The 14,732-nt window shown below is 39.4% G+C and overlaps 1 protein-coding gene across 2 annotated transcripts; it reads right to left on the reverse strand.

The window, feature by feature from the left end:
• ammecr1 (AMMECR nuclear protein 1) lies at positions 1–14,732 on the reverse strand. Of its 2 annotated transcripts, XM_079652351.1 has the most exons (6): positions 11,755–14,513; positions 7,311–7,421; positions 6,116–6,230; positions 5,730–5,820; positions 5,518–5,614; positions 1–4,745 (listed from the first exon to the last, which is right to left on the reverse strand). In XM_079652351.1, the coding sequence occupies exons 1-6, from the start codon at positions 12,228–12,230 to the stop codon at positions 4,631–4,633; spliced, it is 1,005 nt and encodes a 334-aa protein (XP_079508477.1). In that variant the 5' UTR covers positions 12,231–14,513; the 3' UTR covers positions 1–4,630. The 2 variants fall into 2 exon arrangements, with proteins under 2 accessions (XP_079508477.1, XP_079508478.1); XM_079652352.1 differs by lacking the exon at positions 7,311–7,421 and having other exon boundaries at positions 11,755–14,732.

A 14,732-nucleotide genomic window follows, 5' to 3' on the forward strand; every position in this document is an offset into this window, starting at 1 on the left:
TTTTCAGTTGATTTTGTATTTTTTATTGAATAAATGATTTAAACGGTAATAACAATGTTTAAAACTACATTATCTTCACAGCCATTGCTTACATACTCATCTATATATATTCTTTCAACCCTCCCCACACTTTAGCTTTTTTTTTTCTTTAGTTTCTTTTTTTTGGTGTGTTTATTTTTTTCTTTTTTTTCTTTTGGAGTCATACCATCATATTAAATGCCCGTTTCAAGTCTTGTCACAATAACAGCAATTCAATAGGAAAGGAGGAAGGGTCTAGTTCTACAGGGGATAGATTCAAGTTTCCATTTTCTTAATATTCCATAAACTTTTTTTTTTCTTTTTTAAATGTACTTAAGAAAAAGATCCAAAAAACCGAAAGGAAAAGAAAAATAATTGGTATGAGGCGTTACACCAGGCAACCCTCCCAGCCATCAGGCCACTGCAACAGAAAGTATTTTTGTACAGTGACACGTCTTAGTGTCTCAGAAACTCAGAACATAGAAAACCACTAAAATAATTTTGAAACTAGATCCAAAATATTCTTTTGAAAAGAATTTATTTTTGATGTACAAAAACAGTCATTTTATTTTTATGATGTTTTTTTGTTTTAATATAAAAGCTTCAAACACAAGTTTATTGTAGTTCTTATTTCATTCGTCATTATCATTATTATTATTGATTCATTTATTCTCTTTTTTTGTTGTTAATATTCATCTATCAGTGCGATTGTGTACCAGTGCAGCTACTGGGTCCAGAGTAACGAAAACAGGCTTTTCATCTTTAATGGCATAAAAAATAAGGAAATATCCATCTTTTATACAAAGTATAACTGCTGGTCTTTAGGGAAAAAAACGTTTATAAACCCATAAAGCTAGGAGGCACACCATGGGATTTTCATTTTTGTAAATTATAGCAATAATATACTAATACTACTTCTAATAATAATAATAATAATAAACAAAACAAGTAACAACAATTTGCAACCATCCTTGATGCCATGTACGGCTTCAGAGAGACTCAATGACAATTCATTGAGAAGTTGCTTAACAAGTCAAGACAGTTGAGAAATTGCACACACACAAAACAAAATAGACAGAAAAACATTTTGTCAATTTGTAGGGGGGGGGGGGGGGGGGGGGTGTCTTTTGAAAGGACAGGAAGCCAGGCCCGTGAGCAGCATGTGGGCACGGCCGCTGGCATCTTTGGTTCAGTCGAACATACGAAGGTAACACGAGCTTGAGCATTCCACGAAATATGAGAGCGAACTCACACGGAATGCTGAGGCCGAACTCTAACCCTGGTATGGAACCAAAACACAATCTGCTACAACGAACTACCAATGCCGTTCCATTAAATCCCATGAGGTATCGATGCTTTAAACAGATAAATCAGAACAGAAGCGGGACTATTTTCTTCTGCACGTTCTACGTAAAACATTAGCTCTTCGTCCCATCGTAGGAGATGAATACCTTCAACATAGTTTAAGGTGTTTACGCCTTTGAACCCCCAGAGGGAAAACCATTCAGCAGCTAAAGGAAAAACAGAGGAAGTGCTCTGAGAAAGCAGCATCCAAATATTCCAGGAGAACGGATGCTAATACTGCCACCATCTACCAATCGACCCATAACCTTGATCATCTTGGCCGTGAGGTCAGGCCACAGTGGAGTAATCTAGGGTGGAGGGGGGGCTTCGCATGGCTTCTTGTCCTTTCAAACCTGCAGGGGTGTTGACTTGCACTGCTAGGAAGAAGAAAAGAAAAACACCTGTTGAACAGATCTGCATATATCAAGGATAGTAAAGGTAACGCATGTAGGATTTTCTCTCAATACCCATTAACAGTACATTCTGTAGCCCCTAGGTTTGCTGTGAGGGCTTTTCCTTCTTCATTTTATGGGTAAGAATATCACTCTGTTTTTCCCATAGGGAAGTCGCCCTAACGAAAGCACAGATTCTTCTCTACTGCTCTACGGTGACATCTTCCGGTATTTAACAGTGCGCCGCTATAACTCATTTCGAGATGAAACTCTAAAGAGAAAATCTTACATGCAGCATCTTTAAAGTATGATATGATCGATGAGTCCGCATGACGTCACGAGCGCGTGACCACCCCAATATGAGGTCAGATAGCACCATATTTGTCTTTTAAATCTCTTAATGTTTAATAAGAGCGTCTAAGCCATAGATCAAGCATATCATGGATAAAACCATAGGTCTCATACTCATACGTACATGCAACTGAATACATTGCATGTGTACACAAAGACATATATGTAAAAGAGCATGGTCAATTTGGTTTTGCAGCAGAATAATTCAGGTTGTGCTGTGTTAAATGGGCCTGGGGATCAAGGCGTGACTGTTCCTCTTTTTCATGTAGTGTATATTTAACAAGGAGATGGTGTTCCCATGGTTTTTACACACTAAGGTCAACGACACCACAGAGCCCCGACATTATTTTAAGAGAATGTGTTTATGTGGGGCTTTCAAAATCGGAAAGAATGGAGGACCAGCAGCTGGGAGAGCCAACAGGACACTGCAGGCATACAGAAGCCCCCATATGTCTAACTTAGTATTAGCATTCAAGTGAGGAAAGGCCCTTTCCTACACTGTGGTGTGAAGATGGGAGCTGGGAAACCACGGGACAGAGGAACAGTCAGAGCAACATCCGTCGGCCCATCATTTATTAAATCATTAGTTTAAGGCAACACAACTTAAATCTGGGTCATTTCGGGTTACTGTGGATGGAGTGCCAAAAGCCCTTGACATTTTTTGCATAAAGAAAAAATAACCTGTCAGTTAGTAAAGGCTGTTACCAAAAACATGTCAAGTAACGACAACCTCTCACAAAATTCCAGTTGGCAGAACTGAACGCCAAACCCAAAGCGAGCGTCTCACGCCCCTCAAAGACATTCTAGAGAAGTGAATCCAACTAGCCTGATGTGTGTGTGGATGTGACTCACGATTGATAGTAGGATGGGAAATGGCTTCTGAAGTCCTAACAAAGCCCTGGCTTTTTCATAGACATAAAACAGCAAGGGCACGGATTCTGCTCGAACTAATTTCAACAGTGTTTGCTCCAACCTAGTGACACAACAAACATTTCCAGTCCCCACAGTGTGTTAGAGAACGGTGGAGGTGCGGTTTCAACAACTCCATCAGCTTCTAAAAGACGCAATCACATGCACATCTAAAGGACACAGACAGGTGAATCTCACACACACCTCCTTTGTGCGTCACGTGGTGCGTCTTCATTCAAAATGACAGTTTCAATACATCATACTTTGTGAACGAGTGGCAAAATGGTTAGCTAAACTCTGAAGAGGCAAGATAATGTTTCCACGACGACACGGGCAATATACAAGACGGATGACTGAAACCACAGGGTTTGACTAGCATTCAGTGATGGTGTGAGTTTGCATTCAGATTACCCAAAATCCTTTAATTGGTATGTAAAAACTTGGAGCTAAACAAGACTTTTACAAAAGTGGAGTAAAAAGAGAATATGGCTTTTTTAAAAAGCGTGTCCCTGACAAGTGACTCCCTGCCAGTAAGCTTCAGCAGACAGTACATTTAAATGAAATTTGTCATGCACTTTTTTAAATCTAGGGACAAAGGGAGTTGCGCCTGCTCCCACATTCCAATGCAGGGAAATCAGACCAACTTGTGTCCCATTTTTGAATAGATAACTAATAAATCCCCTGCACAGACATGATTATCCTCAGACAAAATGGCTTCCTCCACATTTATCTAAAATTTAAAAGAAAAGGGACTACAAGTTCCAACACAAAACACTACAAATACTTAGAGGGGAGGTTTCCAAAAACAAAACAAATATCTGTAGGGAATCTTTAGGTTAAAATCCAATTTCTAAATTTCACTCACTGGTTTCTCCATCTTGTGGAAGACCAAAATATATATATCCACGCACAGAAATATACACACGATTGCGAGCTCAAACGATTAACACTACCAGCAAAAGGGCATCACAATCCTACTATCTATACTTTGGAGAATACAGATCCCAATATATAGTTCCAACTACAACACTACAAGAGTTTACAAAGCTCAACAGTCAATTCTGTTGGGTTTTCTCTATTGAGAGGAATCAGAATAGAGACGACTCAGTCTTTGAAAACTACGTTTTTTGCCTTGCTACATGGCCTGGATAGTAAGATAAAGAATAAAATAAAGAATCATTTCTAAGACAATGATACATTTTTAGCAAAGCCTAAATGATATACGCGCTAGACCAATCCACCGTAAGAGACTTCCGTCCATCCACAGAATCAAACACCTGATTAGGTTTGCTGAAAAGACGTTAAGATTAATAAAATCGAATATCGGTTTCATTTTCAAAAATGTAATGAATAGGGGGGTTATAGATATTGGTATACATATGCTGCAAAAACATAACCATGGGCAAAGAAAAATTAATTTGGATTTCTTGCCATGAGCAAATTATGCTTTCGTTGCCACCCCGTTGCCATGTCAACGTCTGGGAGACGGCCAGCATGGCAACGGAAACTATCATCATAAAATGGTACAGTAGTAGAAATAGCTAGACCAGGAAGGGGCGGGCTCTCCTGGGAAAAGGTCCGCAGAGAGGTCCAGTGATTGGTCATGCGGCTCGCTGTCAGGAATAATGGTTGTAGGGTGGTAGAGGGTGCCCGATGCCGTTCTGGTAGTGATGGTGCTGGCGGTGGGCAATGTACTCTGCATAACCCATTGTCAACTTCTCGCTACGGTACCTAGGGACGAGACATGTTGGTAGAGGCACATGGTCAGCAACTGACACCGAAACACAGGACCTACTGTCGATGCTGGGCTTAGAACAGCAAACATGTATATGCAATTGTTCCTTAAGATAAAACTCCACATATGTCGAGTTGCACCGTCTCACAATAGGCAGTCTAACGTAAAAATTGATACAACAGAAGTACCAGATATATCGTCTTTTTACTATCGTGCATTCCTCTACACACGATACGCGATTTGCTCTTTGCTCATCGCAAGGTTTAGTTTCTATGGTTACCTCCTTTGCTAGCTTGCGTTGCTACATACAACTGTTATCTGATTGGTTGCATTCTGAAAGGTCAGCGCATCCAAGGCAAAGGTCAGCATTTGAACGCAGCACTCTGCAATCATTTTGAGTGGTGAGCTTAGCAAATCTTTAAAAATGTATCCCCTAATTGCAATCAAATTTGTCATCAGCCCCAACCGATGTTGCCTCAAGTAACATCACTTAAGGCAATATATGGAATTTCACATGGCTCTGAAGCCATAAAAGGCTTAATACCACTTATTTCACATAGTAGCAATCCCTAAAACGTATAAACTGTAATGTGCAAAACATCTGTGGAGTTCCCCTATAGGCTACTTGAAAGGCAAAGTATATAATGCATATATACACATGTCCTTTAAAAGCTTTATATGCAATTTTAGCAATTCTGCTTGGCTGGCGAAACTCTTGCATACAGGATTGTGTGCATCAATCAGATGAAATGTTGAGTGTAATCTTACCTGGTTAACTTAATGGTCTTCCTGAAGTCATTTGTGATGGGAGCTTTGTAACCTCCCTTTCGTAGTAAGGAATCTATGGTTTGAATGTGGTCCCAACCTTGATAAAATAAAAGTTTTAAAAATCTTAACACATTTAGAAAGATCCACATCTACATTATCTTTCTAAAAAAGCAGATGAGGCTGGGATTGTTAGGGGCTAAAATAGATCTCACCTTGCTCCTTTGCAACCTCTGGTAGGTAGGTGGCGGTGCGCTTTGAACCTTTTTCATTGAAAAACTCTATCCTAATACCGTGAACACCCACCTAGAATTCAAGACATGCATCACAAGGACATAATACATTTTTAAACCCATAAATATCTCTATCCAACAAAGGTACATTTATAAAACTAACATGCTGAAATGTTAAATGTTGCCACTTTTTATGCACCTCTTCAAACTTCATGATTAGAATTTGACTAGGCTTAAGATTTGTTTGGTTTTTGCTTTAACAACCTCAAAACATATGGAGGGACTGCTGTCTATTAATAGCAAAAAATGTGAGCAATTTAGCAACAACACTTCTCAATGCAATTGTTTTAACAAACCAAGTCCCTTACCTCCCAGTCAAGGTAATCACCGACGTCTTCAAAGTTGGTGAGAAGAGACACTGAGCAGAAGAGGCGAGGCAGCTCATCCCTTGTCATAGGGGGGAAGCGGCTGTCTTTAAGGGCACTGCAGACATAAAAGCACAAAGAAACCATCTATTACAAGAGGCAATTCGGAAAGAGTTATAAAAGATAACACTGTATTGGATTGAATTAAGAAACTCTGAAAACTGTTGTTAAATTGAGGTATCTGTACACAGTAAGCAGCCGTCTGTGTTTACAGGTTTTGGACAGCTGTGTTTGACCCTTGGGGCAAAAATGCTTGTGGAAAAAAACGGCCCCGTTTACACTGAAAATAATGACGTGTTTTGTGAGGGGTTGCGTGAAATTTGAATATCAGTAACATATATTTAATTTAGATTTCTAATTTAAACACTTGTACACCAAAGCTGTGTAGTGCCAAACTGGTGTTTAACCCACCAGTCTGATAGTCCACCATTGCGGGTTTAACCCATTTCACTGTGTCTGGACATCCCAATAAACCTACACAAGGACTCTTTATTACAACATTTTTGAATTAAAACAGTTTTATAACAGTTCATACATTACAGTAATAGTTAAGATATTATTACAATTTACTGTGTCAATGCTTGTCCTTTTGATCTCATTCAGGTTAAGACTTATATGAAATACATATAACATTACATTACATTGCATTTAGCTGACGCTTTTATCCAAAGCGACTTACAATAAGTATATAAATGTCATTATTGAAATGATTTGAACATATCTACATCAACTTCTGTTAATAAGATTGCGTTGGTGGCACATTTTAAACGTAGTTTGTCTGACTTCAATATAAAAGTGCTTACAGGTATACAGTAGACATATCAATGTGTCTTAATACATAAAAAACGAATTATTGACTTTAATAACTTGTTTGAATATTTTTTGATGCCCCAGGACATGGGATCAAAGGAGACACATCGTTACTGCAAGCTACATGAATGAAACAGAAGAAAGTAAATACTATAAGAAACAGAACATTCATATTTGTTGCACTCATGTACAGGCAAACAATAAGTTCTGACTAACTGCTACTGTTGGTAGATAGTTGCCCATGCTATTGATCTTGACTCCAATAGGTTTGTTGATTATTTTTGATCTAAAGCTTTGAAATATAAAAACAACGTTGCCTTTCTCTTACCTGGTAAGGGTGTACTCCCTGAGTCCTGAGTGCAGATTCATGGCAGAAAATGTACCTATACAACCCCTCAACCGCTTGTCTCTGCCTATTTTCCATGTGACAAACAGCGGGCTGAAAGAAAAGAAGAAGGGCCCATGTTAAAGGAGGTTAACTTTAATAATGTGCACGTCGGATGTACATTTCTGTAAGGTCAAACGTTAATTAGAAACACATGAAGGTTTTTCACACTAGGCAATAGTCACACATTTTTTTAGGGCCATGATGGGTCGTTGGACTATCTGTCAACCAACGACTTAGTAACCGTCTTTTCTATTTGAAAAAAAACGTATAACCCTTCTTAAATGTATGAAAATGTTTTAACTCCACTTTTTAGTATCAGCTCAGCAGCTCGCTTGGAATCTCTGCTGAGGTAGTACTAAAAAAAGGACAGGTACTATCCACAACTTTTCCTAATAGATCCTTATTGTGGATGGCAGCACTAGTTGCGGCTAGGGAGGTCATGAGAACCGACACTTCGGAACCAAGTAAAGGTCAAGATACTGAAACGGGACAGTATTGGGTTTCAGCAGTACTGTAGTTACCATATTTTAGTATTGATTTGCGCCGTTTTTGGCGAGAACCGTGGATGAATCGTTTTTACAGCAATGTAAAATATATATTAATAGGGAATTTTGATCTGTTATACCACTACATGGGATTTATCATGGCCTTTAGTGTTTGCCCGAAGACTCAAAATGTAATCTGAATTGTACTAGTATTTGCTTTGAATACTAAATGTCCTGAGTTGTGACATACCTAGTTGCACAATTGTTGGTAGGTAATGGTATCCCAGTGGATCAGAAGCAAAGTGTGCATAACAGGGAATAGATCTATAAGTATCTAATTATGTATTCCAGGTATTTAACAAAAATTGATTAGCCTCAGTTTGTTAATAGAAATGTCTTTCAAGTTTCTCGACAACTGTTCATCCACTTCACACTTGGCCGGCATATTGCAGAGGACTGAAGGAAGTGTAGTGTCACAACAGTTTATCTGACTCACTGATTTATTGTCACTTTTCCATCGAAGGTCTTGATCTCAGATGCCAAGTCACACACCATTGCAGGGCTCCACTCTTTATCCAATAGTGTTCCCTTTATATGAGCATCAGTTCAGTTTTAAGTGCACCAATTAAAATTCATAACGCCACTCTAATACTTAAACAAAGTTACTTGTGTAAGTAATTCATTAAAGAAAATCAGTACAACTAGAGAGATTTTGGTTATTTATCTCAACTCATTCTTTTCTGACATTTGTTTTGTCTCTTTCAAGTAAACCAGTGTGGAGCTTCTGCATGTTCTGTACTGATACAGCAACTTGGTGATTTTGCTTCTCTCTCTCACTAAAATATTGAAAATGCAAATGTGTAAAGAGTCAAAGAGAAAGGAGAAAAAGGAAAAAAATTAGCTCACAGATTTTCCTCAGTGAATTTTCAATACCAGAACCAATACTTTAACTGCACTGACTTGTACACTTTTAACTTGTTCAATCTATTAAATCTTGAGCTACAAGTCCTATACTTTTAAAAAGGCTGTAAAAAGTCAAATTTTACAAAGGGAAACATACATGAGACAATTTTTCTTTGAACAAATTTGTAATTTTATTTTTAGCTTCTTCACATATAAAACAAATGTTACAAAAAAAAAAATTACAAGATCAGATATTGTAAGGTACCAGTAATTAAATAAAAACTTGAATTACAAAAGGAAAATAAAATTACTTTTACAGCCAATATTTGCAAAATAGTTTAAAAAAAACATGACTAATGTTCACCGCTGTAACCCTTTATCTCTTACAAATGTTTCACCCTGCATTTCCTGAGGATCTTTGCTCCTTCTCTGTCATTGAGGAAAGGTGTTGTCTTCTGGTGTTCTCAAAAGAGGAATGTACAGGGTTAAAAGAAAAGATTGCTAGTGATATCCATTCAGTAGCACAATGGATAAGATAACCTGTACTGTATTAATGAGTAGCCTGATTGCTAGCTAGCCATTTTTCTTCAAATTGTAATGTTGTAAGTTTAGCTTTGCACATATTCAAAATGAGAGATTATGATATTTGTATCCATGTTAACAAACATAAAATTACACGAATTTTAAATAACAATTACAGTTGCGTTATCAAGTTATATAACTATTGAAGTCAGCTAAAGTAAGCAAGCTAAATAAGCTGACTGGTGATGCTAATTTACCTGTAGCAGGGTCACTGGCTAGCGTGGTCCATTGGTCTTCTGCATTCAAAATGATGCAAATTCCCATAAACTGTATGGTGTGTTGGCAGTCCTTGAGGCATCGACCTTTGCGCGTATATTAAGTTACAGTTCTTATCATGTGAGTCTCTATTGAGAGAAGAATACTTGCTGTTTTTATAAATTCCAACAACATCTAAGCTAGGTAGGTAAACAATACACCATCATGTTGTTCCAAAATTGGCTTAAATTGAAATGATAGTATAACTGTGTCTTAACAAATAATCCGAGTTTTCATAATCTTAGGCCCATGTTAGTTCACTAGCTAACTTTGCAGAACAGAGTCTATGTCAAATGTTGTAGTTGTTCTGAGGACTTCAAGAATTCAATCTGACAATGCCCCCGAATGAAGGACATGTATGAGCTTCTCAAAACAGTGGTGGGCATTTGCTTACTACAATCCTAGTTTGCTTTTTTTCTCCTGAGACCCTCTTGCAATGAGGCAGTAATCCAGATTGCAGAGGTGACATCAGTTTATGTTTAAGGTGTATTGCCTTGAGTTGACATTGGAACTGAGCCTTAAAAGTAAGTGGACTTGTGCATTAATGTATGGACATAGCCATGTGTAGAATTAGGAATGTCTGATATTAACTCCCTAGATAGAGACGTTAGATGATAGTGTGATCTTTTGGGGATACATGTATCTAATTAAAGGCTCAAGTGTACTTTTTTTCTTTCAAAATGTTAACATGTCAGAAGTAGCATTTTAAAAGACCCATTGGTCATACAGTCTTAACCATAAATGCAAAAATGGCACTTTGATGTGAATATGTTTATTAGAAAGAGAGTGGGATTGAATTCTATACAAATTAAGTGTATGATGGATTGTTTCATTAAAATACAAAATGTTACTGAAATCACCCCAAAGTTGGAACTTTTTACTTCATCACACAAATTCAAACCGTCATATGCATTTGAAATGACGGCAGCTTTTTCTCCCCCAATACACCGGAAAAGTAAACGTGCTATTGCAATTCCAAATATTTACTTCACAGAGTTTCAAAATCTAAGTAAAACTGCAGCAAAGTCAAACGATTTCATCAAATAAAAAAGGTATTTCTAAAGTGGGGTCGGAATGTTAAAGTGGTGGGCACAGGAGTGCGGTTACGGGCAGGAAACATACATCGATACCTTGTATGGTTAATATTCCAATGACACAAAAATGGGAAAAGTGTTTAAATAATCATTTAAATACTTAACATTTATATATTTTTTACTTTTATGTATCTTTAAAACTGACAGTACTGTTTGTGTGTTAAATTGGCCGTACGGAACGCTTAAGGATGTTTATTGCTAAGCAATAAACCACCTTTTCTTTGTTGGTTAGTGTTTCACTCGGTTAACGTCAGTGTCGCTAAATTCGACAGTAACGTAAACTTACCAAGCAAAACCGGCTATATAACGTGTCAGTTATCCAACAGGTCTTCTGTCCATTATACCAGAGGGACATTTTCCATTAAATTAATCACCACAAGCTCTGGTTAGCTCCATTGCTAAGATAATGTAGCTTGTAGCTAACAAAGCTTAGCCTGGTATATGGCAGCCAGAGTTCATTGAGGGCAACATAAATAAAAATAATGATACTAATGTTAGTTTTTTATGTGTTTTTTTATTTCATTCTAGCGGCATGAGTGCTCTATTGCAAGTGACACAGCTGGAACTGTTAAACCGAACAAATAAGCGATGTTATCTTACTCGGTCCACCCTTTCTTTCGTTGAGTGTTAGTAATATTAGCGTGTAGCAAACAGGCTTAACGTTAGCTAAAGCCTGTGTTTCTCAAACAGTATAGCAACACGTTTTTTAGTGCCGAATAGCAACGAGTTTGTTGTACCTCGCCTCATGTACATTACTTGGTGTGTTAGGTGTCATAGCATTATAACATCTTATCAAATCATTCATTGTAATGTTAATGCTAGCTCAGTGCAGCGCTAGGCCAGTGCCGACAAGGCCCACAATTCCAACTTAAGCCATGATCGCGAACAGTTAACGTTAAATTCAATATGAATAAAATGTTGTTTCGATGTGACAGTTTGTGCCCTCAAAGCTGAAGCAGAATCCAGAGGCAACCACATGAACTGTGCCGCAAAATATATTTGTTGAGAGAATATACCAATGAGCAAAAAATATGCTGCAAAACAACAAAAGAGACAAATACTCACTAGGGATCATTTGTAAACCTGGGTGTTCTCGGAGGTTGGTATCCGTACAGATGGCAATAAAGCACGTCGAAACAGAAGCAGCACATCTCCGCTGAGACAACCATTTTTCTGCCTCCACTGCCCGAACCGGGTCCCGAGCTGAGATTCGGGGAGAGGCCGGATGAAGAGTAACCGGCCGGGACTGGGGACAGAGCGTTCGTGCCGCTGCTACCACTACTACTACTGCTGCCGCTAACGTTACCCCCGGGTCCCCCCAGGCCGTTGGCTCTGCTCACGTTCGCCGCTGCTGCAACGGTCGCGGAGGAGCCAATCCCCAACTCCGAGCCACAATGTCCGGTTCCTGCCACCCCGCTTCCCGCCCCCACCCCGCCAGGACACCCCGACCCGGGCGATCCCGACAGTTTCTGCTTCTTCACCCCGCAGCACCCGGCCGCCATCTTGGAACAATCTGCACCGACACACCGCTTCCGACCCATAACCGTCACCGCGGGAAGGGTGGGGGGGAACGCCGACCAGACGTAGAAATCCCACTGCGTTGATACGTATGACGGACAGTAATCAACTTTCACTCTTTTATTTTTTTTACGGACGACGAAATAACCGATGTGGTGAGAACACTGCAATGTCACCCTAGCGTTGCCGTTAAAAATGCGTGACTTCGTTACGCAAAATCCATAGCTGGTTAAGCCTTTTTTTCTTGAGTAGTCAGCCAGTCCAGCTTTGGACAACGGTGTTCCAGTGGATCACCGATAACGTCAAATCCCAGTCAAATATGCACTCCTTCCCACGACACCATCCGAGGTGATGTCAGTCAGTAAACATAAAAGTTCAGGGAGTGCACAGTCCGAACAGGCCGCAGTTGTCGGTACCCAGGCGGTCCAGATGTGAAGCTGACAGCCAGTGAGCTGTAGCCCAGCAGCACACCTCTCCTAGTGGAAGCCGGGGGCTGGAGTACGCAGCAGGACCCATACACTTTAGTACCAATTGCGCACAATGCCTGGCCGAGGGTAGCTAATCATTGCACCAGCTTGTTTGCAACTGCCTCACGAACTTCTAATTACACAACAGGCCCAGTATGCTGGAATTCCAGGTTCTAGGATAGCGCAGAATAAAATGGCATCTGACACTGCGGGGTTGGCATGGCACAGTCAAATGCGTCAGCGCCGAGCAAGTCATTTCAATAACGTTGGCCCACAGTTTGCACCTGCATGATGGACCCCGTTAGAAAAGAACCCTCAATAACAGCACCACGTCAAATGCAGAAGTGAACGTTTTCTGTATAGGATGGTTTAGAGGTTGTCATCCGTTTATGGGGATATACATAGAAGAGCATTCTAGTCCGTGAGCCGTGAGAAATCCTCCGGGTTTGGCAACCCTCGCTCCGCACCCGTCTCTCAGCTGCTACCATTCAGTGCTGTCCGGGTAAAGCACTGTGATCATTCGGTGGGCACAGGCATCGCTGTCGTCGGCACGCCGGACCGGATTCAGAAACTGCTTTGCGCCCAGTCCCTACTCATTCTGCGTAGCTTCTTGGGGCATGAAATGTGCAATTCAGAAGGAGTGTACGGAACCGTGTAAGCATGCGCGCTCCCGATGTCCGCATGCATGAAAAAAAGTATCCCCAAGCTATAAAAGGCATAGAGCGGTGTTTTTGTTCTGGGTCTTTTCTTTAGATCTTTGATGCAAGAATGGTGAAAAGGGAATTGATTTGCGTATTTCACTGTATCCTTTGTGTGTGTATCACTCTATGGGTGGAGATAAAGGGTGTTTGCTTTTCAAAAGGCTCCTGTTAAAGTAATTTGTCAAGTTGGTTTAATTCCAAATAGCTTGCATGAAGTAGGCCAACATTTTATTTCAAGGCTGCTAGAAATTCTATGCCTCATGGCCACATCTTCTCTGGGAGCCTGAAACAGTGAATTAATACAAATTAGTTAGTTTAATCATATCACAAATGTGTCCTGTGAACTCGACAGGACTCCTGTCGAGTTCTGGAACCTCCTTAATCATTCTCATGTCCTACACTTTTTTTTTTCATAGCTTCAGGAATATAAATTTGTAACAGTTAAGACAACAGTGACCGAATCTAAAGGAAAGCGCTCAAAACACACGGTCGGCTGATGATGACCGTCCCCTCATTGGTAAAACATCACAATATAACATCCATTTTAGGGTGTGTTTTCCTTCTCTCTCATGCATTCAAAAATACTTATAATCAGTTAAATACTTACTTTGGTTTAAAGTTTGAAGCACTAGGAAAACAATTCCTCCCTTATTACAGATTCTATGCGCACTTGCCTTTTTCCTATGGTTTTTCATTTGAATTAATGGGACATTTGTAAGGTCTTCTTAGGAGAGATATATTGGATCAAACCTTGTCCCTCTTCAAGTTGTATGGGCCAATATTGATTTTAAAACGTTGGCAAAGCTGCATACTTTGAAAAAAAAATATTTGGCCAAAACAGTTTTATAGTGTCCAAATAATCAGCCCACTACTCCAAACCCCTTTTAAAACTAATGATCACACAGAGCATCAGTAGTTAAAGCCTCACTGAGAGAGAACAGGTTGAGTATATTATTTTTAGACCAATCTTTAATATCCTCAGTGCTATTTTATTTATGTGTGGTAATGATTCTCAGAAAAGCACTGGCAAATACAATTATGTAAATTCTGTAAAATTCCACTGCCAAATGGTGCTTGTGCTTTCGATTAAAGTGGAACTATCATGCTATTTTTAGGCAATAGCATAGGTCTCAGATATATACAAATATATCAAAAACTTGTCTATGAAGTGTTTTGCTCAAAATACCTAACAAATCACCCATTCTAGCCATGCCTCATATCCTTCTATTTCACTTCCTGTTTCAAAAGTGCTGATTTGGGGTATAAAGCTTTAAAAAAAAAAAAAAGGAGGGGGCTGAGCTCATGTGGGAGATTCTACCGGCAGATTCTGTGGTGATGAAACGCCATATCATGGATT

Source organism: Notothenia rossii, assembly GCF_949606895.1.
Source record: "Notothenia rossii genome assembly, chromosome: 9".
Taxonomy (NCBI): domain Eukaryota; kingdom Metazoa; phylum Chordata; class Actinopteri; order Perciformes; family Nototheniidae; genus Notothenia; species Notothenia rossii.

Coding starts and splice junctions, on each gene's coding strand:
- ammecr1 (XM_079652351.1), bottom strand. CDS start 12,230: ATGGGTCGGAAGCGGTGTGTCGGTGCAGATTGTTCCAAGATGGCGGCC. Junction 6,231..7,310: donor AGGGAGTACACCCTTACCAG/GTAAGAGAAAGG, acceptor TTATGTCTGCAG/TGCCCTTAAAGACAGCCGCT. Junction 5,821..6,115: donor GTGATTACCTTGACTGGGAG/GTAAGGGACTTG, acceptor CTTGAATTCTAG/GTGGGTGTTCACGGTATTAG.